Raw genomic sequence first — 23,795 nt, forward strand, 5'->3', positions numbered from 1 at the left:
CCCCTTACGCAGTAAGAGATTTCAATATAATTGGTATCTTGTACAAGCCTAACCAAACACCAAGAACAATCCTCTTGGACCAAGAACAATCCTCTTGGATTTTTCACTAAGACTACTTATGAGAACAATCCTCTCAAAGTGTCTAACTTGTTTCCAACAATCCTGGATAACAAGAATACAACAAGTATTTGATTTTGTATAAGTGTTTGAATAATAGAACAATGTATCAATCTCTTGATTGATCTTCCCTTCCAACTAACTTGCCTCACCTTTATATTTATATGAAACAAGGGATTGGTCTGAAGATGAGCTCCGAGGTTTCTAAGGTGGAAAAGATGGCCAGTGTTAGTTTTCTCTAAAATTCTTGTACTATAAGAATCAAAGGATCCTCTGGAGAATATTGTTATAAATGGCAGACAGTTGGCCTTAAATGTAAGATATCACGAATGGCGACGAACATAATGTCGAGGTATAAGTTTGTTGCTCATCTTTTCTTGTAAATTTTAAATTTCCAATTATGATCAATTTTCTTAAATTTAATAGTCTTGTTGTAGTTTCATGCTCCACTGACACAACAAATTGGCCAAACATTATTGTCATATTCTCATATGATTTCCAATGTACTTTGATTATTGTTTTTAAACTTTACCATTTTCTATATTTATTTAGTTTGATGTGTCATGTTTTATAGAGATGTTATAAGCCAAAAACACACTACAACATTTTAACTATACAACAACGCTAAAAAACCGTTGCAAAATCCAAGAAAACCGTTTCCTTTTCCTATGAGAACGGTTTTCTGGTCGTTCCAAACTGAGGCGTTGCGTTAGCCTTTAGGAACGGTTTTCTAGCCAAAGGCAACGTCGTATTCAGAGCCGTTGCTATAATTTTCTTTAGGGAACGGCCTCAAAAAGCAACGGTTGTTCTGCGTTTTTAATTTAAAAACCGTTGCAAATGTTGTTTTAGAACGGCTATTTTATGGTATATAGCAACGAATTTTAGCCGTACCCTATTTTAAAACTGTTCTAGTAGATGCTTAACGTTATTTTTTCTTCATAGGTTATAGCAACGGTTTTTTTACTACAACCACACGTTAAACCATTGCAAAAATATATATATATTCTTTTTTATAAAATGAAAAACTATTTATTTTATTAACCTGATAAATTTTTTCAATATAATAATATTCAAATACAAATTTTAAAATGATCTTGCATTTAAATAAAATACTTGACAAAATTCATTTAAATATCCTAATAATCATTGATTCACAATCAACAAAACATCTTCAAATTACATATCCTAATATAAATCATCATTCATAATCAAAATAACATCTTTAATCTATAAAATTAAACTTAAACATCTACATCTCTTCATCTTCAAATGATTCAAAATCTTCATTGATATTATCATTCATGACCTGAAAAATAAAAATAATATAATTTAAATAAAATAATAATCCGAAGGATTTAAAATTACAGTGTTAAAATAGAAATGCCCAACTACTACATCATTTTTTTCAATAAGCAATTGATATTAATCCGGAGTATAAGGGATACCCCAACCGATTACAAGGCGGAAAAATTCTACAACTCAAAACAAATGAGCGGTAGAATATTCCACACGTGAAAGTTACAATTAGAAGCTAACTTATATCTAGAATAAAGCCATTTCCAAGAAATAAAAACAACTTCCGACATACATTCGGTGAAGCTAAACGAATCATTCTTGAAAATGATACCATTACGCCTATTCCAAATACTCCAAGCCGTTGCTAACCAAATTACCGTAACTAAGGACCTCTTGGCTAGATTCTTCACCTTCTCGAAATCAAAGAGAAACCCTTCGAACTCTTCCAATGATAAATCATCCACGAGTCCAATCCACTCGTACACCTTTCTCCAAATAGCCTCCACCACTAAAGAGCCCCCAACCAAATGAGAAAGGCTTTTCGTCTCCGTAGAGCAAAAAACACAATCCGAAGCAATACCATCTATCAAAAAGGTAAAGTGCTAGGGTAGATGTATGAACTAACTTTGTGTTTTTTGATAGATGGTATTGCTTCGGATTGTGTTTTTTGCTCTACGGAGACGAAAAGCCTTTCTCATTTGGTTGGGGGCTCTTTAGTGGTGGAGGCTATTTGGAGAAAGGTGTACGAGTGGATTGGACTCGTGGATGATTTATCATTGGAAGAGTTCGAAGGGTTTCTCTTTGATTTCGAGAAGGTGAAGAATCTAGCCAAGAGGTCCTTAGTTACGGTAATTTGGTTAGCAACGGCTTGGAGTATTTGGAATAGGCGTAATGGTATCATTTTCAAGAATGATTCGTTTAGCTTCACCGAATGTATGTCGGAAGTTGTTTTTATTTCTTGGAAATGGCTTTATTCTAGATATAAGTTAGCTTCTTGTCGCGGGTCAAAAAATGATCGCCACGAAAATGTAACAAACAGAGTCGCCACCAAATTTTATTTATTCCAATGGGAATGGGAAAATATTGATAAAACCCACAGATGAAATGAATTGGAAAAGGATGGTCTTTGTAACCAAAATTCGGGTTCGGGAGTCGGTTAAGCAAGGGGAAGGTATTAGCACCCCTTACCTCCATCGTACTCGATGGGACCCATTTAGTTGTTTCGCAATCGAGTGTTAGCTTAAGTCTACGTTTATTTCATTAAGAGAAAGAACATGTTTTTTAGGTTTTTTATTATTGAGAAAAAAGAAAAGATTTTTTTTTATTATTATGCTCGCCAAGACGTTTGTGTCTTGTGCCTACGTATTCCCAATGGGGAAAGTCAGAGCAATCGTAGTTCGGGGCTATGGAATTATATATTTTTTATTTTAGTGTGCTCGTCAAGACTTTGAGTCTCGTGCCTACATATCTTCAATGGAAGAATCAGAGCGATTGTAGTTCAAATGAACTACTTAGTTTGTTGATTGATTTTAGAATGGATGATTGCGGACGTTTAATAAAGTATTTGAGCAAGGTGTTCACCTAGCGCGTCCTTTATCCAAGGTATTCAACAGGAGCGAGCCCCATTGTCACTTGTTGTCCTTGTTAATTAATGTATTTTGATTCAAAAGATCAAGGTATTCAAGAGGTGTGCACTTCTTGTCACTTGATCACTTTGATTTTATTAATGTGTTTTGATTCAAAGGATCAAGGTATTCAAGAGGTGTGCACTTCTTGTCACTTGATCACTTTGATTTTATTAATGTGTTTTGATTCAAAGGATCAAGGTATTCAAGAGGTGTGCACTTCTTGTCACTTGATCACTTTGGTTTTATTAATGTGTTTTGATTCAAAGGATCAAGGTATTCAAGAGGTGTGCACTTCTTGTCACTTGATCACTTTGATTTTATTAAGAAAGATTTTTTTTTATGTTTGACTTAATCAAAAAGAAGCCTTCGCGTTAACAACTTGACGTTGGATCAAGCGTTTTAAGGTTTATGAAATGAGTCTAATCGCACTTGGGCGGAAAAGACAATTTTTAAAATGAGATTCACACTTGGATGAAATTTGCACTTGGGCAATGAAAAGCTTCGCGCATGGGCGAAAAATGAAATAATGAAGTTGAATTGATTTTTTGAAGTTTTTGTGAGAAGATTTGAAATTGACTCGACATTGGATCGAGTGTTTATTTGAATAAAAAAAAGTTTTTTTGAGGTTTTATGATTATATGAACCAATCTAAGCATATGAGCAAGATAAGAATTAAACATGCAACTTACTATTTTTCTAAATACATGAATCAAAATGCAAGCCTAGACTAACAAAAGATTAATTGAAATTAAACTTGAGAAAAAGGTTTTCATATTTTTTTGAAAATGATTATTTATAAAAAAAAAGTAAACAACTTGGGCTAAGGGATGAGCCCATTTGCGAGCCCACTCGGACCAACACCTGGGTAAAACAACAAAATCCCTAAAGTGAGTTACCGTCCTCACCAACACTAATCAACTTCTCTCTGTTTCCAATTTAACTGTTTATCTCTCTTCTACTCTCTCGGTTTCGTTCAGCTATGGCTACAGCAACAACAACCGTAAACAAAGACATCCATCTCGTTCTCTCTCAATTCCTCGCGCGGTCTCGCCACTCTCGTCTCACACGATTACTCACGGTATCTTTTCATCGTTTCCAGAAAAAACAACATCGAAATCTACTTCTAAACATGAGCATTCAAGCAAATTATTATAGCAAAACCTAAATCCCAAATGAACCCAGCCCCAATTCCTTATTGATGTTAGTGATTACATAGATCGATTACAACAAGGAGCAACAAACGTGTAAAGCAACAATCGAAACAAGTAAAAGCTATATCGTGAAGAAGAAATATCCAGGTATGATTCTAAACCCTTACCTTTCGTTACTCTGCTTCGACTCAACTTTTTCCCCGATCTACTCCTTTCTCTGATTTGTGCGTGTCTTCTTCTTTGCGTGCTGCTTCGAATCTGAGTGTATTATGCTTGTGTTATTGATTTGTGTCTCTGAGTATTGTGTTGAATGGTTTTTGAAGGTGTGGTTTTGTGTATGAATGGAAGGTTTGAGGTTATGGTGAGATAAATTTCTGGGCTGAGGTGATGTTGTGTGTAATAAGAAAGATTAAAGGGTTTGTGAAGGCGAGTGAAATGGTTGAAGGAGGGATGTGTGTTTAAGGTTTCTGGGCAGAGAGTGTTTTTTTAAGTTTTTTGAGTGTTCAGAATGAGTGGAGAAGTTGTTTGGTTAAGGTTGAAGGATGTGGGATCGTTGAGGTTTAATCTTCAGCAGAGGTTTTGTATGTTATTGTTTTTGGTCCCTTTCTTGCAGCTGCTTTTCTTGTGTTATATAGATGGATAGAAGTGATTTAGGGGGGAAAAGTTTGAGAAATTTGAACAATTCGATGGACTGTTTTTTGTGCTTTGTTGATGTAGGTTTATGTCTTGCCAATTTAGTGAAAATTTTGGAGTATTGTTGCTTTGTTTTTTCAGGTTTTGTGCAGCAGTGTAGCGAGAAGTGGACCGATGGCACATTGGAAGAGCATCTTTTGGACTCAGCAGGGATTTTGGACCCTTGTGCTTGGCATGGGATAGCAGAGGATTTGGACAGCAATTTTGGACTGATGCTGCAGAGTTGATGGTGATGGTGGAGCGGTTCTATTTTTTGAAACAGAGGAGGACATTTTTTTTCATTTGTTTGTTTTTTTCTGTAAAATGGGCCATGTTGTATTTTTTCTTGCTAATGTAATGGGCTTTATTTGTGTAACTAATAAAAATGAATGTAAATAAAGTTTTTTTTCTTTTTTTTTTATAAATAATCTTAATTTCTATCTTAATTTTAATTTAAATTAATGATAACAATTAAATATCAATTTAATCATTAAATCAATTTAAATAAAAATTCAGAAAATAAAAATACAAAAATTTAATTTATAAATAAAAATGCAAATGATAGAATGAACTTAAGATACAAAATTTTAATAAAAACATGCAAAACTTAAAATGATTTACCAATTGAAATAATGAGAAACTAATTGCAAATTTCATGCTGATTCAAAATATAATGTGCGGAGACAAATTTACTTTGGATGTATTTGAATTGATCGATGCTAATGCAGATGAATTAAATAAAAAAACTTAGGTCAAAATTTAGGGTATGACAGATGCCCCTATTTAATTATCTTTAGTCAGATAGCTCGAATGACTTTAGTCTTTGTGATATCAATGACGGAAGAGAATTAAATACCGAAAGACCTAAATTTTGCCCTTTGATGCAATGAGATGTTATGAATGCATGGATGTATGAATTCTTGCTGGGGATATGAAAATCTGTGGGGATTGAAGAAAATGATTGTGTCAATGAGTTCCAATGGGAAGACTCGCAGGGAAAAGGCAATGGTGCCAAAAATCTTTCTCAACCAATGAGTTGATTTGATTAAAATAAGGGAACAACCAATGTAATACGGTGAACTGACTTTTTATCGATCGAAATGTCGCGGTTAAGCATGAGTCGCCACCGACTTTTATTTTATCCAAATTAAATCAGAAAGGCTAAAAGAACAGGAAAAACCTTTTAAATAAAATAGGGTTCGGGGGGTAATTTATGCGAAGGGAAGGTGTAAGGCACCCTTTGCATCCATGGTTTTCCATGGGCTCTTAATTGCTTTGCTCGTTTTGAAACCAAAAGTTTAGAAATGTATAGAAGATGAAGAAACAAGGACTTTAGCTCGTAAATGAGCGTAGCCTTGAAAGTGTTTAGAAAAGAAAAAGTTGATAAAAGACATTTTAGCCAGAGCAAGGCACTTAGGGGCAATTACCTTATAATTTGAAAAAAAAGAGTTCTTTTAGCCTTTCAGGGTGAAAGGGTCTATCCATGCCATAGAGGGCAGGAAGCCTTTCATTTGGAGGTAAACGGGTCATCGAAATATCCTTCGCCATAAGACTGACCCATACCATAGAGAGGCAGGTAGTCTAAGGGAAAGACCAGAACAGCCTTATTCGTAGGCAACCAGAGGATACCTCAGCCTTTTCCGTAGGCAACTTTCGAGGGTCGAGGTCATATAGTGTATCGAAGGCAGCATCATTAGGGTCGTATGACCTTTATTTATCGAGGCAGCATGGCTGAGGTATCCTCGTATTCGAGGGACATGGCTTATTCTGCAAAAACACAAGGCAACAGGCAACAAGGCAACAAGGCAACAGAGAGGTTACCCCAAAAGTGTGCGTGGGTGCAACAATCACGTGATTAATTCAGGAATTTTATCTTGTAATTAAGTCATTCTAATTCAATTCAAGACTTGCACTCCCTAAGATTACTAACCACACAGTAATATAAACAGTATAATTAAAGCAATATGGGGAAGAGAAATTGCAACCAGCGGAGAAGAGGGGAATTGTAACCAGCGGGATATAATTTAAAATTAAAACAGACAATATCAGAGTTTAGGGTTTAGGGTTACCGATACGCGTAGCTTTGGCGATTGACAAACCCTCTGATTTGATCTGACATGGTTGGCGGTCGGAGGTTGCCTGAAGCATTGACTCTATCCCTCGAAGAATTGACAGAAAAATAACAGGAAACAGTGAGTGTATGGCTATTTCAATGGCAATTAAATTTAACCCGAATTTGATAAAAAAACACAATAAAATAAAATGATTATTTAAAATAAATACGAAATAGGACTTAGCTTTGAATTTGATCTGGTATGGTTGGCGGGAAGCCTCGGGGTTAACCCCTGAAATTCAATGTGGTGGAGGTCTATGGCGAAGCAGCGCGCTCTGGTCCTCTGGAATTAACGAGATCCAGTGGAGGAGATTGAGGATGAATATGAACCGCTCGAAAGTATCTCGCAATAAACAAGAAAATGGGAGCAAAGAGTATATGGGACAAATAAGTTCTAAATAAAATTAAATATTTTTTGTACTTTTATATGAGAAATAAAATTCAATAGATCTAATCTAAACTAATAAAATATTTTTGTGTTTTTATATTATTAAACTAATTAAATAAAATACCTCTTTTTTTAGATTTTTATTTTTAACTAATTATTCTATAACTAAATTAAGTAGTAAAGCAAATAAACAAAAACATTATTTATAAAATGAAATAATGACATTGAAATTAGTATAAAATAAAAAAAGAATAGTAAAGATAGAAAGTTACGTATACGTAACGTAACAGTTGCGTTTTCAGTCTGTAACAAAGTATTGATTTGTCCATTATAACTTACACCAATATAGGCATGACATGTGGATGTGGCAGCCCTTCCTAGTGCCGGCGATTTGGATTTGGTGGCGGTTGTAGAGGTGTTCCGATCGGAGTTGGAGGTTGACGTCCGCGGTGGCCGCGTGGCGGATCTGAGCGGAGTCCGGTGGTTCGTCGGATTGTTTGATGGTCGCGGTTGGACCGAATCGGAACCCCTCCGATGATGCTTTCTGACGCGGTACGACTTGGAGAAGGTTATGTTGCGAACACCGTGCGGTGTTGTTGGATCTGACGCCGTAAATGTTGGCTGGCTCTGCTTATTTTGGGAAGCTTATTCTGGGAATTGCTTCTGGTTTGTTGAAGGTTTGTTGTTGTGTGACAAGTTGATGGTGTTGATTGTGATGGCGTTGAGTGGCTGTTAGACTCGTCGGCATCGAAGGCGTCGTGCGCGTGGCTTGAGGAAGGTGGATTGCTGGAGCGTCACTGTTCTTGCATCTTCTTTGTTTTCTCTTTATTCTGAAAAAGAAAATTGAAGAACAACACATGAAGAATCATTCTGAAAAAGCAAATTGAACAACAATACATGAATAATCATCAAAATTGCTGTTACTTCCTTTTCTTTTTGTTGCTCTAAACCAATATTTCGCACTACTGTTGCTACGGTTATGTTTTGAACCTGCATAAAAAATTTACATCTTGAATTTTATTGTTAGCATGAATTGTGTGAGATCACCAATGATGTGAATATATTGATTATGGTTGGATCGTTAGAGAAAAAAAAAATTAATGTTATTATGATTTAGTGTTGTCAGTGAGATTAGTGATGATGGTAATGGTTTACAAAAGGCTAAGGCTCTTATTTCTTTGGTAAAAGATTGATGAAGGTTTCCAGGTTTAGGTTGGAAATCTTTGCATCACTGTAAACTGAGGAATAAAAAGTTTGAGATGAAAGTGTAAAAATAAGGATTCCCCCGTCAGAGGGTTTGTATGTTAGTATTTATACACATAAAACTAGGTTAATTAAAAATAGAATGAAATCATTTAATCAATCAAAAATAATTAAGGTCTAAAAATTAAATATTATTTCATTTAAGACTCAAAATTATTTTAACTAATTACAATGATTCTTTTCTAAAAATAAGTGTTTCTACCTAAAAAGAGAAAAGGAAAAAAAATTACAAATCCTTTTTTATTTTATTTTTTTTTTAATTTTTTTGATGATTTTTATGAATAAAAATGGAAAAATTTTAAAAAAAAATATTTTAAAATATATAATTAATAAAATACGAAAATTAATTAAAAATAATAGAAAAATACAATTTTATGATTTTTTTTAACATAATTTAAAATAGAAATAAAGTTAGTAACAAATAAAGAGAAATTGTCAAACATGGGATTCGAACCCGGGACCTTGCACCCACAAACCTTACACTCTTACCAAACGTGCCATTACTTTTATTCGTAATAAAGTGTCATTCGTAAATATATGAGGGCAAATTTTGGGGTATGACAGCTGCCCCTGTTCAATTGTCTTAAACCTGAAGATGTAGAGTGGTTTGTATGCCAGTCGGTATCTGAAGGTGGAAGATGATTGAACACTAGAATACCAAGAAATTTGCCTTTGTCGGCGATGGACTTGAGGATGCCATCCAGTAAATCATGCATCTGATTATGTTTGGAGTGTTTGAGAAGTAGTTGTTTGAGTGTTGATCGTATAGTAGATGAATTAAATTTTTGGAGAGTTGGTCGTGTCAGCACCGTTCGTAGTAACTGAATTAGACTTTGGAAGATGATCGTGTCTACACCGTTCATGATGATAGAATTAGATCTCTTGTCGTGTCAGCACCGTTCGTAGTAACTGAATTAGACTTTAGAAGCAGTTGATCGTGTCCACACCGTTCGTGATGATGGAATTAGATCTCTGAGATTTGATCGTGTCAGCACCGTTCGTAGTAACCGAATTAGATCTTGGGGAGATAATCGTGTCTATATCGTTCGTGATGATAGAATTAGATTCTCTTGTCGTGTCAGCACCGTTCGTAGTAACTGAATTAGACTGAGGAGGATAATTGATCGTGTCCACACCGTTCGTGATGATGGAATTAGATTCTTTAGAGGTTTGATCGTGTCAGTACCATTCGTAGTAACTGAATTAGATCTTTGAAAATGATCGTGTCATTACCGTTTGTGGTAAATGAATTAGATTTTCGAGCGTTGACCGTGTCAGTACCGTTCGTAGTAACTGAATTAGATCTTGGAAAGTTGGAGATTTCGTTCATTTGTCTGTACCTGTATCCTGAACGAGTAAAGTTAGTCTTTATGCAATGTCATGATGCATGTATTATGTGACGAGTCTCTCAGAATAAATGAGAAGCTTTGTATGTTATGCGTGGGTTCAGTATGTATGCGATGTATGTTTATGACATATGATATGTGAATGTGATTTATGTTGTCTTGATAATAAATCTATTTGTCTTTGATGTCTGATCTTATTTGAAGATGCTCAGCTGGGAATTTATGATTCTTGCTTGGGGATGATCATTAACTTAATGGACCTTGATTGGGGATAAAAGTATTAGTAACCCATGATGAAGAAGAGGTAGTGTTGAAGATGTAAACTTTGTTGGGGAGCCATGTCTTTGTCGGGACGGGAGCATTTGAAGATGATTACTCTGTGGGGGTGTGAAAGTTGCCCCCAGTATTATAGTAACTACCATTCTTGGATTTGATTAGGACACGCCACTTAATATTTGATAAAGATGTCAAACTGGATTTGCGTAGGTTTGCCCCAGTTAGTAGGAACTTTGGAAAGATTCGCCTCACGAGGACTTTATGAGATGTGCACTATGGGCGACATGCCCCTAGTAATCATACACTTAGGATGATGCCCCTGATTGCTTTGGCATCCTTGAGAGATTCTCGGAACCTTGACTTGATTGCCCCAGATTGATCGGGAAAAACGTGCCATGCCCCTTGTGTACGTAGGAGACATTGCTTCTCAGAGTAATCTCGTCTGTTGGGATAACTTTCAGTCATTAGTTGTACCCTGTGCAAATTCTTTCTGTTGCTAACGTTTGAAATTATGTAGCAGAATTTGTTTAATAATGAATTCATGAGATGCAATGCATACGTTTGTCTTGAGTTTTTGAAAAAACATTAAAACAAGAGATGTAAAAGCGTGATATTTGTAAAACATGCTATTTTTGTAGAAGCGAAATATCGACTCAGCATTTTAGTAAACCTTAAGGAGTCGGGATACCTTTTTGGTAACAATGTGCTTTCGAACTAACCATGCTTCAATTAGGACTTTCAAGGGTTGTAACGTGGCTTGGTTCACGGTTTTAAGAAAGAAAGGACAAAGGCTCAAAGTTTATTTATACCCACCCCTCTTCGTGATGATCTTCAGTCCTAAGCTCAGTTATTTCAACTTATGCATTCAGGTTTCAAGAGACTTTTGGATTTGCATCTTTGATAATGACGATGGTTCACAAGCAAAGAGAACTTTTGAGATGGCAGTCACTTCTTCCTTTTGGTATTCACAACATTTTGTTGTTCAGGAATTTATTGACTTCTCTTTTTTCATCCTTTTGATATCCCTAACTTTTGCCTGAACTGTCTATTTTGAGCTTACAGTCAGCGGGATGCCTTGATTTTCGCCTAAGTTATCTTTTTGTTTTTTTTTTTTTTTGACTTAGCAGGCGTTTCTTTGTATATACGTTTTTTCATTTTTCTTTCTTTTTTGAAAGATATTGACTGCCTTGTTTGCTGATTGGTGAACCATTATTGGCTTTTGATTGACATCTCCAACACTTCTTTGATATGTGCGGATGAATGCTTGCGATTGAAACCTTTATTGAAAGGTGTACTGAATGATTCTCTTAAAATAGAATGCACAGCCAAATTAACTGAGAACTACCCTGCCCCAGGTTATGATCAAGGGTTTTAATTAGTACAAGAAGGAAACTTCTACTTCTTAGGCTCAAAGGGGTTGACGAGGGATTAACATCCTTATATCTCCACTGTTTAGGAATTGAAACAATGCCTGTACATCGTCAGCATAGTCCGTTCAAAAGCATATTGTATGAGGTTGTGGTATCGCTTTCGTCATCCTCCCTTAAAAGGTATACAGCTTAGCACGAGTTGAATATCACAAAACATATGCAAAGTAGAGACATAATTTAAAATGAGTGATAGCGAAATAATTTATTCAAGACAACTATATGCAATGCACTGATGATGATTATTAAAACAGATAATGTCTATCATGAGTCAAATGTTTAAACAAACAGGAAAGAACTTGCAAATGAAAGTAGGTCTAATGATCCAAAAGTTCGTCCGTTGAGACATCAATCAATCTTGTCATGACTAGGCATAGGAGCGGTGATCACCATAGGAGTTCTCGGATGGTTGAATTCAATTTCTCCAGCATCGATCATATCTTGAATCTTGTTTTTCAATGACCAGCCGATATTTGTATCATGACCAGGACTATCAGAGTGATATGCACACCTCACATTAGGATTATAGCTACGAGCAGAAGTACTAGGATTCTTAGGGGGATCCTTTAAAGTGATCAGCTCTAACTTTAATAGGTGTTGTAATGCTTGAGCCAATAACATATTGATCTTTGTGAATTGACGCTTAGGTACATCTGACTTGCGTCTTTGTTGTGGAACTGGTGTAGAGATCAGAATTGTCCCTACAGTTTGGTCGTGTTCATTGCGGCCTTTCTGATTGCACAACATTGTTCGTGATGAGAGGAATGGGTCATACATTTAGACCATATTTGATAGAGGACGTCAGAGCAAATAGACCATATATATTGAGTGACATCAGAACTAGTCGTACATTTAGACCTTGTCTGTTGAAGGATGTCAGAACGAGTCATTCATTAGACCATATCTGCAGAGGAATGTCAGAACGAGCCATACATTAGACCATATCTGAAGAGGAATAGCAGAACGAGCCATACATTAGACCATATCTGTCGGAGGGTGTCAGAACGAGTCATGCATTGGACCATATCTGAGGAAGGATATCAGAACGAGTTATTCATTAAACCATATCTGAAGGAGAATACCAGAACGAGTCATACGTTAAACCATATCTGATGAATAATGCCAGAACGAGTCATACATTAGACCATATCTGATTGAAAATACCGGAACGGGTCATACATTAGACCATATCTGATAGAGAATGCTCGCTCGTAAGAGTCGAAGAGTTATTTGACGAAGTTTTGGAATGAAAAAGGCTTGTCAGAATGAATCTCCATCTCGATTATATCTGAGAGGAATGATTGTCGAGGCGGAACTTGAAAACAAAGTTAGAAATATGCAATGTCATGAATGCAAATGAAATGTTTTCAAGGATCTTTAAGGAATTTAGTTAGCAACGTTGGAAAGTGATTTGGTCGCATATTTGTTTGAAGAATTCGGACTCTTGTCTTTGAACATCCTTCTTTGAGAATCAAGCTCACCATATCGAGTGGGTCATCGCCTCTGATTCGGGATACTTCTGAATTTGAAGATACATGGCCAGAGGAAAGTAAATCCTCTTGCCCCTTGCTAGGTACTGAGTCTTTGAATTGGAAGGCATGTGGCAAGAGGAAAATAAATCCTCTTGCCCCTTGCTAGGTACTGAGTCTTTGAATTGGAAGGTGCGTGACCAGAGAAAAATAAATCCTCTTGCCCCTTGATTAAGAAACCAGTCCTTGATAGGAGTCCCTGAAAATTCCTAAGATCCTTGAAAGGGTTAGTTAATTATGTTGTGCTTATGATGTCATGATGTCATGATGTTATGCGAATGCAGTTCATTAGGCATAGCGTGAGATAGTAAGGACAAACAAGTCCTTTCAACAAAACCTGCAAGGAAGCGAAGGTTAGTAGCAAACGCAAATAAGTCACGCAAGTCACACAAGTCACACAATTTTTGGCTTAAGGCTTGCATGGAGTCTGACCAGGTATCCTTCCCAAGGGTATTTCTATGGATAAGGAGACTTCAGCAACGGGTTCTACCAAGTGACCCAGAATTGTCAGCCCTCCTAAAGCACCCTCGAACATGATACATACATACCATGCAATGATACTTTGAGAACAAACCTATCTGAGCTGTAGTATCGGGTAGCGACTATGCTCTCAACATACATCAAGAGTAGTCCCCCCACTACGTTCCTAAAGGTCAAGATGGGTTAAAGGTAACTAAAGGTCCTTAAGCTCCGACTCACCCACAGGTATCCACACGAACCTCCCTCATACAAGAGAAGCATGTAAACACCCATAGAGGCCTAACTTAAGCGTGAACTCTCATATTGACCAATCCTCCACATACATGAAGGAGGTCGCCATGACTATGCCACTTCCTATCTTAGATGTACTTGAATCCGGGTGTAGGATTCGTCCTTCAATTAATTCCCAAAACAACCCTGAAAAGTAAAGCAAGCAAAGCAAACAATAGAATACAATTAAGTGATCCTAAACTTTTAAGGTAACCCCTCTTTTATAAGAAAATTCTCCCCAGCAGAGTCGCCAGTTCTGTAATACGGTGAACTGACTTTTTATCGATCGAAATGTCGCGGTTAAGCATGAGTCGCCACCGACTTTTATTTTATCCAAATTAAATCAGAAAGGCTAAAAGAACAGGAAAAACCTTTTAAATAAAATAGGGTTCGGGGGGTAATTTATGCGAAGGGAAGGTGTAAGGCACCCTTTGCATCCATGGTTTTCCATGGGCTCTTAATTGCTTTGCTCGTTTTGAAACCAAAAGTTTAGAAATGTATAGAAGATGAAGAAACAAGGACTTTAGCTCGTAAATGAGCGTAGCCTTGAAAGTGTTTAGAAAAGAAAAAGTTGATAAAAGACATTTTAGCCAGAGCAAGGCACTTAGGGGCAATTACCTTATAATTTGAAAAAAAAGAGTTCTTTTAGCCTTTCAGGGTGAAAGGGTCTATCCATGCCATAGAGGGCAGGAAGCCTTTCATTTGGAGGTAAACGGGTCATCGAAATATCCTTCGCCATAAGACTGACCCATACCATAGAGAGGCAGGTAGTCTAAGGGAAAGACCAGAACAGCCTTATTCGTAGGCAACCAGAGGATACCTCAGCCTTTTCCGTAGGCAACTTTCGAGGGTCGAGGTCATATAGTGTATCGAAGGCAGCATCATTAGGGTCGTATGACCTTTATTTATCGAGGCAGCATGGCTGAGGTATCCTCGTATTCGAGGGACATGGCTTATTCTGCAAAAACACAAGGCAACAGGCAACAAGGCAACAAGGCAACAGAGAGGTTACCCCAAAAGTGTGCGTGGGTGCAACAATCACGTGATTAATTCAGGAATTTTATCTTGTAATTAAGTCATTCTAATTCAATTCAAGACTTGCACTCCCTAAGATTACTAACCACACAGTAATATAAACAGTATAATTAAAGCAATATGGGGAAGAGAAATTGCAACCAGCGGAGAAGAGGGGAATTGTAACCAGCGGGATATAATTTAAAATTAAAACAGACAATATCAGAGTTTAGGGTTTAGGGTTACCGATACGCGTAGCTTTGGCGATTGACAAACCCTCTGATTTGATCTGACATGGTTGGCGGTCGGAGGTTGCCTGAAGCATTGACTCTATCCCTCGAAGAATTGACAGAAAAATAACAGGAAACAGTGAGTGTATGGCTATTTCAATGGCAATTAAATTTAACCCGAATTTGATAAAAAAACACAATAAAATAAAATGATTATTTAAAATAAATACGAAATAGGACTTAGCTTTGAATTTGATCTGGTATGGTTGGCGGGAAGCCTCGGGGTTAACCCCTGAAATTCAATGTGGTGGAGGTCTATGGCGAAGCAGCGCGCTCTGGTCCTCTGGAATTAACGAGATCCAGTGGAGGAGATTGAGGATGAATATGAACCGCTCGAAAGTATCTCGCAATAAACAAGAAAATGGGAGCAAAGAGTATATGGGACAAATAAGTTCTAAATAAAATTAAATATTTTTTGTACTTTTATATGAGAAATAAAATTCAATAGATCTAATCTAAACTAATAAAATATTTTTGTGTTTTTATATTATTAAACTAATTAAATAAAATACCTCTTTTTTTAGATTTTTATTTTTAACTAATTATTCTATAACTAAATTAAGTAGTAAAGCAAATAAACAAAAACATTATTTATAAAATGAAATAATGACATTGAAATTAGTATAAAATAAAAAAAGAATAGTAAAGATAGAAAGTTACGTATACGTAACGTAACAGTTGCGTTTTCAGTCTGTAACAAAGTATTGATTTGTCCATTATAACTTACACCAATATAGGCATGACATGTGGATGTGGCAGCCCTTCCTAGTGCCGGCGATTTGGATTTGGTGGCGGTTGTAGAGGTGTTCCGATCGGAGTTGGAGGTTGACGTCCGCGGTGGCCGCGTGGCGGATCTGAGCGGAGTCCGGTGGTTCGTCGGATTGTTTGATGGTCGCGGTTGGACCGAATCGGAACCCCTCCGATGATGCTTTCTGACGCGGTACGACTTGGAGAAGGTTATGTTGCGAACACCGTGCGGTGTTGTTGGATCTGACGCCGTAAATGTTGGCTGGCTCTGCTTATTTTGGGAAGCTTATTCTGGGAATTGCTTCTGGTTTGTTGAAGGTTTGTTGTTGTGTGACAAGTTGATGGTGTTGATTGTGATGGCGTTGAGTGGCTGTTAGACTCGTCGGCATCGAAGGCGTCGTGCGCGTGGCTTGAGGAAGGTGGATTGCTGGAGCGTCACTGTTCTTGCATCTTCTTTGTTTTCTCTTTATTCTGAAAAAGAAAATTGAAGAACAACACATGAAGAATCATTCTGAAAAAGCAAATTGAACAACAATACATGAATAATCATCAAAATTGCTGTTACTTCCTTTTCTTTTTGTTGCTCTAAACCAATATTTCGCACTACTGTTGCTACGGTTATGTTTTGAACCTGCATAAAAAATTTACATCTTGAATTTTATTGTTAGCATGAATTGTGTGAGATCACCAATGATGTGAATATATTGATTATGGTTGGATCGTTAGAGAAAAAAAAAATTAATGTTATTATGATTTAGTGTTGTCAGTGAGATTAGTGATGATGGTAATAGGGGTGGCAAAACGGGCCGGGGCCCGCCGGGCCGCTCGCGCACCCGCCAAAAAATGGCGGGTTGGGTTGGGATTTTAGGCTCGCCGCTTGCTAAAGCCCGCCCCGCCAAAACCCGCCGCCCGCCATACCCGCCCCGCCAAAGCCCGCCGCTCGCCAAAGCCCGCTCCTCTTCCAAAATTCACTCTTTTTTTAGTTAATTCTAGTAATTGCAATTATTGATGGTTTATTTTATACATTTATTTATAAATATATGTAATATTTTTTAAGTAAATTTGTTAAAAAATTACTTTTATAAAAAATTGTTTTAAAAAATAAGTGAAAAGTTTAATTAAAAGGTAAAAAAAGCCTATTAATCTATTAAAAAAATATAAATAAAAATAGGCGGGTAAGCCCGCCGCCCGCCAACCCGCCATCTTGGCGGGGCGGGCATGACTTTTATGCCCATTTTACTTGGCGGGCATGCCCGCCCCGCTCGTTTTTTGGCGGGCATAAGGCGGGGCGGGCGGCGGGCGGGGCGGGCGGCCCGTTTTGCCACCCCTAGATGGTAATGGTTTACAAAAGGCTAAGGCTCTTATTTCTTTGGTAAAAGATTGATGAAGGTTTCCAGGTTTAGGTTGGAAATCTTTGCATCACTGTAAACTGAGGAATAAAAAGTTTGAGATGAAAGTGTAAAAATAAGGATTCCCCCGTCAGAGGGTTTGTATGTTAGTATTTATACACATAAAACTAGGTTAATTAAAAATAGAATGAAATCATTTAATCAATCAAAAATAATTAAGGTCTAAAAATTAAATATTATTTCATTTAAGACTCAAAATTATTTTAACTAATTACAATGATTCTTTTCTAAAAATAAGTGTTTCTACCTAAAAAGAGAAAAGGAAAAAAAATTACAAATCCTTTTTTATTTTATTTTTTTTTTAATTTTTTTGATGATTTTTATGAATAAAAATGGAAAAATTTTAAAAAAAAATATTTTAAAATATATAATTAATAAAATACGAAAATTAATTAAAAATAATAGAAAAATACAATTTTATGATTTTTTTTAACATAATTTAAAATAGAAATAAAGTTAGTAACAAATAAAGAGAAATTGTCAAACATGGGATTCGAACCCGGGACCTTGCACCCACAAACCTTACACTCTTACCAAACGTGCCATTACTTTTATTCGTAATAAAGTGTCATTCGTAAATATATGAGGGCAAATTTTGGGGTATGACAACCAACATTAACCAATGAGTTAATGAAGGTAAACAACAATTCATTATCAACCAATGAGTTGAAAAAAGACAAAACTAACATCAACCACTAAGCTGATGAAAGTCGACACATCGTTCTCAACCAATGAGTCGAGTATGATTAAAACAAGAAACGCCAACATCAACTAATGAGTTAATGTAGGTAAACAAACAATTCGTTATCAACCAATGAGTTGAAGAAAGACATAACTGACATCAACAATTGAGCTGATGAAGGTAAACAAACAATTCGTTATCAACCAATGAGTTGAAGAAAGACATAACTAACATTAACCATTAGGTTAATGTAAGTAAACAAACAATTCATTATCAACCAATGAGTTGAAAAAAGACATAACTAACATTAACCATTAGGTTAATGTAAGTAAACAAACAATTCATTATCAACCAATGAGTTGAAAAAAGACATAACTGACATTAACCATTAGGTTAATGTAAGTAAACAAACAATTCATTATCAACCAATGAGTTGAAAAAAGACATAACTGACATCAACAATTGAGCTGATGAAAGTTGACACGTCGTCCACAACCAATGAGTTGAGTACGATCAGAACAGAAATGAAGCTGCCATCAACCAATGAGCTGATGAGGGTATGAAGAAATTGATTTCAACCAATGAGTTGACTTATGTTAACTGGGAAATAAGACTGAAATTTCAACCAATGAGTTGAGGAAATAAATGATAAATTTCAACCGATGGGCTGACAACAAGAGAAGGATTATTCTCAACCAATGGGTTGATTCAAATGACAAGAGAATTGGTGATTGATTTCAACCAATGGGTTGACTCAAGTTAATAGGAAGATAATGATCCCCTATGCATGCTTTGTGTTGATGTATGAGAAATTTTTATTTTTCTTTTCTTTTGTGCAAATTGATGCACATGATGTATATGATGACTGATCAATGCAAGTAATGAATTTACTGGATGTGTGCCAATGAGCAATGCATTTTTGGATGTCCATGGTGGACTGAGCTTGATTTTCAATGGAAAAGATCAAGCAAGATTGAATTTTGATTTGATGTTGTGGGAGATTTCCCCATGAATGATATGCATGATTGATGAATGCATGCTATGAATGAAATTTAGGGTTTGAAATATTTGAAGAGATGCCCCAGTGAAGGGCAATGATTTTTTTGTGAGATGGAAAAGGTCTTGTGTAGGAGGTTTGTACAAGCATAATTCCTGACACTGATATTTGAATTTGAGTACTGCTTGATATGGCGTAGTCTGCTTGGACTGCTTGAAGGAAAGGTCTTGGCCTTGATTTGCCCCAGAATGTTGAGTCTATGGAGAATTTTTCTTCAACAAAGTTTTGGATTCAAATTGATGATCTTGAGATGACATGCCCCAGTCCTTGGGAACTTCGAAATGAATTGGCCCAGTGAAGGACTTGTGAAGTGATGCAACCCTGATAGTTCCCCTATAGGCTCTTCAAATGATTTTCATTATCGAAAATTCCTTGATGGAAAGTGTTGATTTGCAGATGAAACTATTCAATTCAAAAATGGTAATTTTAATGCGACGTGCATGCAAGTTTTGAAAATAAATCATTTATTGAAATGAAATTGTGGTATTCGATGAATAAATCCCAATGAGGATGCAATGGAAATTTTAAATTTAAGATGTGAAAGATGATGTGATAGCGTGGTATCGAAACAAATGATCGGCAAATATTCAAGAGTCAGGTTAACGCAACCTTGCTTCAGTATGCTTTCAAAAGAAACCTTGTTTCAATTAGGACTTTCGAAGGTTGTAACGTGGCCAGGTTCACGGTTTAAGAAACAAAGGATATAGGCTCAAATTTTGATTTTAACCCACCCATTCTTCGTAATGTACTTCAGTCCTAAGTTCAGTTAACTGACTCATGTATTCAATTTCCAAGAGAGATTACAAATGATGCTTGAGAACCAATGGATTCTAGAGTGTTCGTCACCTATTCTTCCTTGGAAGTCACACAAGTTTGTTCTTGCTTTTCTTTTGACTATGATCTTTTGATCTCTTTTTATTTTGACTTTTGTATCCCTAATTTTTGCCTAAGTCTCCTTTTTATGTTTTGACTTAGCGGGCTTTTCTTTGATTTTTTTTTTTTGGGAACAACTTGTGTAACTCTTTTTCAATAATATGAGAATTTGAGAGTTGTGACCGCCATATTGATGGTTCAAGAGACACAACTATTATAGGTTTTGAATTTTCACTACTTCTTCGACATTGTGTACGAATAAAGGATGCGGTTGAACCTTTGGTCGGAAATGGTTCCCACGAAATGATTCTCTTGGAAATCAGATGCATTAGTCATTTTGACTGAACAACTACCCTGCCCCAGGTTTTGATTAAGGGTTTCAATTCCGTGTTGAAAGAAAACACCTACTTCTAAGGCTCGAAGGGGGTTAACGAGGGATTATCATCCTTATATCTCCAGTGTTTAGGGATTTGAAGCAATGCCTGTACATCATCAACAAAGTTTTATTTGAAAGCACACTGATGCAAATTGGGTATTTCGTTTATCGTCATTCTCCCTCTAATATTTGCTTAGACAAGAAAACTGATAAAGAAAATAAAATGGAAAAAAAGCAAAATATTTTTTTTGAATTTTTGTTTTTGTGTAAGTGATACAGAAGTAAAACAAGAGAATAGGTCATGACTGATTCAAAACAAATGCAATGCTCATTTCATTAAAATTACGATTAAGGATTACAGAATTCAAATGCGACAAAACACAGTACAAACAAGGAAAATTATGAAATGAAAAGACAAAGGCCTAGTAACTATCAGCAGCAAGGATGAGCTTTCCCGTCTGATATCTGGATTTAGGAGGATCCGTCGTGTCTTGGCACTCAATGGGGCAGCGGATTGGTGACCACATTCGGATTCACATCTCGAAAGGTGAGCATCTTGCTCTCGATCAGGTCTTGAACCTTCTCCTTCAGAACCCAGCAGTCTTCAATGGAATGACCAACTACTCCACTATGAAAAGCACACTTAGCATCCGGATTATATCCTTTGGAGAATGGTGGCGTTGGAGCTTTGGTTGGCCTGGGAGCTATCAACTGCTTATGGATTAACGCAGGCCACAATTCAGTGTAAGTCATTGGAATAGGGTCGATGCGGCGAGGCTCCTTTGGTGGATCTTTTTGAGGCCTATTCTGATTCTGCTGCCTATTATGATTTTGTTGAGCATTCTGAGGAGCACTTTGGGAAGCATTCTGAGGAGAGGCGTTCCATGGTTGTTGATGCGATGGCATTGGGAATAATGGTTGTTGATGTTGAGCAGCTGCAACGTGCGGATACTGATAGTAAGGCATGAAGGGCGCTTGTGGATAAGTTGGAACTTGATAAGGTTGCGGATTTTGAATTCCTTCACCGCTAGTCACAACAGCATTAGTTTCACCTTCTTTCTTCCTCTGGAAGTTTCCAGAGAATCTCTTTGTCTGGTTGTTGTTGGATGATTCAGTAGCGTTGACAATCTTGCCATTCCTCAAACCTTCTTCGACCCTTTCTCCAATGGTGACTAGGTCAGCAAAGCTAGAAGATACACTTCCAATCATTTTCTCATAGAAAACTGGATGCAAGGTATCCATGAACATGCCAGTAAGCTCTTTTTCAGCAAGAGGAGGTTCGACTTGAGCAGCTAACTCTCTCCAGCGTTGGGCATACACTTTGAAAGTTTCCCTATCTCTCATAGTCATAGTCTGGAGTTGTCTGCGATCAGGGGCTAAGTCCATGTTGTACTTGTATTGTTTCAGGAAAGCTTCACCTAAATCTCTCCATGTTTGGATATGCTCCCTCTTCAAACTCATGTACCATTTCAGGGAAGCTCCAGCTAAGCTATCTTGAAATATGTGAACAAGCAATTTGTCATTGTTGGCATAGGCAGCCATCTTACGAAAGTACATAGTCAGATGATCTTTAGGACAAGTATGCCCCTTGTATTTCTCGAACTCAGGGACTTTGAACTTTGCAGGCATAGTTAAGTCAGAAACCAAGCAGAGGTTCATGGTATCAAATCCAAAGATGTCATTTCCTTCAACGACTTTCAATCTTTTCTCGAGGACATTGTACTTTTCTTTCACCTTTTCCACCTCGTGGTTGTGTTCTTGATCACCACGTTCGGAATCATCAACATGATAGACAAAAGGAGGAGGCTGAACAGTAGTGTGAACAATCGGAGGTTGTTCAGCAATGACTGGTATTGGTGCAATCTGTTGCGCAGAAAGTCCTACTCCCAAAGTATTCGCGAATGGGGGAGTGTAACCAGGTGGTAAACCAAATTCTGGCCATGTAGAAGGTGGCCTTTGAACAGTAATGGGATCCTCAACAGCTTCGGAGACTTCAGCTATGACAGTTCTTTGGGGTTCAGCATCCCTAGCTATTAGTACTTGCATCATCTCAGTGAGCTTGGTGATGCTTCCCTTCAACTCATCGATTTCCATCCTAACTTCCATATTGTGTTGCTCTTGGTCAGCCATTCTTCTTCGGGAAACACTACGTGTCTGATAGGGATGTCGGGGAATCAGCTTGCCTTGTTAACTGTTGGTAGAAGACAGGTATGAATACTGGATTTTGGGAAATGCATGTTTAATGAATGCGAATGCGTGATGTTTTTTTTTATGCAAGAGTGATTCTTATGAGATGCAATGGCATACGTACATCATGGAATGCAACACAATGCTATTAAATGGATGGATGTAATCTGGGAAAAAACACAACCTAATGAGGAAGGCTCCTTATGATGGGATAGTTCAAAGTTCTTTACCCAAAGATCCCCTCACATGATGGTTCTAAGATTTTTTGATAGTAGAGATGTCTACATCACCATAGTTGGAACGGGTTCTAAAGGTCCTTGGAGTTAACGACGAAATCAGATTTCTATCATGCGACGGGCGAACCATCTTATGACAAATTTCATGACTAAGTCTCCTCCAAGTGGGGTTTTCGTATTAGCCATTCAAGGTGTTCACCTTGGGGACTAGCACTACACAACCACCTCCTAACTTATGTTTTCTCTCTTGTTTTTCAAAAGCTCGGGTTGAGAGCTTCACTCAAATATCATTCCCATACCCACAGATGAATATATACGGAAATAAAATAAAAGCGATAAAGCAAGATTAAATAAACATAAACAACAAAAGAGTAAACATAGAGAATATAAGAATAACCATAAAGAACATAAGAATAAACAAACAAAAGCAAACACTCAAATGCAAAATAAACTAAACTAGGGTTGACTCTCTTAGGATATCCCCAGCAGAGTCGCCAGCTGTCGCGGGTCAAAAAATGATCGCCACGAAAATGTAACAAACAGAGTCGCCACCAAATTTTATTTATTCCAATGGGAATGGGAAAATATTGATAAAACCCACAGATGAAATGAATTGGAAAAGGATGGTCTTTGTAACCAAAATTCGGGTTCGGGAGTCGGTTAAGCAAGGGGAAGGTATTAGCACCCCTTACCTCCATCGTACTCGATGGGACCCATTTAGTTGTTTCGCAATCGAGTGTTAGCTTAAGTCTACGTTTATTTCATTAAGAGAAAGAACATGTTTTTTAGGTTTTTTATTATTGAGAAAAAAGAAAAGATTTTTTTTTATTATTATGCTCGCCAAGACGTTTGTGTCTTGTGCCTACGTATTCCCAATGGGGAAAGTCAGAGCAATCGTAGTTCGGGGCTATGGAATTATATATTTTTTATTTTAGTGTGCTCGTCAAGACTTTGAGTCTCGTGCCTAC

The 23,795-nt window shown here is 37.0% G+C and overlaps 2 protein-coding genes across 2 annotated transcripts; one reads left to right on the top strand and one right to left on the bottom strand.

Annotated features, from left to right (window-relative positions):
• The first annotated feature begins 1,940 nt into the window (after positions 1-1,940).
• LOC131651357 (uncharacterized) lies at positions 1,941-5,112 on the top strand. The gene is made up of 3 exons (XM_058921021.1): positions 1,941-2,007; positions 2,056-2,346; positions 4,967-5,112. Exons 1-3 carry the CDS (start codon positions 1,941-1,943, stop codon positions 5,110-5,112), a joined length of 504 nt encoding a protein of 167 aa, XP_058777004.1.
• A 15,790-nt stretch (positions 5,113-20,902) lies between these two features.
• LOC131651358 (uncharacterized) lies at positions 20,903-22,534 on the bottom strand. The gene has a single exon (XM_058921022.1). The coding sequence runs from the start codon at positions 22,532-22,534 to the stop codon at positions 20,903-20,905; it is 1,632 nt and encodes a 543-aa protein (XP_058777005.1).
• Positions 22,535-23,795: the final 1,261 nt, after the last annotated feature.

The sequence above is a fragment of the Vicia villosa genome, linkage group LG2 (assembly GCF_029867415.1).
Source record: "Vicia villosa cultivar HV-30 ecotype Madison, WI linkage group LG2, Vvil1.0, whole genome shotgun sequence".
In the NCBI taxonomy this organism is placed as follows: Eukaryota; Viridiplantae; Streptophyta; class Magnoliopsida; order Fabales; family Fabaceae; genus Vicia; species Vicia villosa.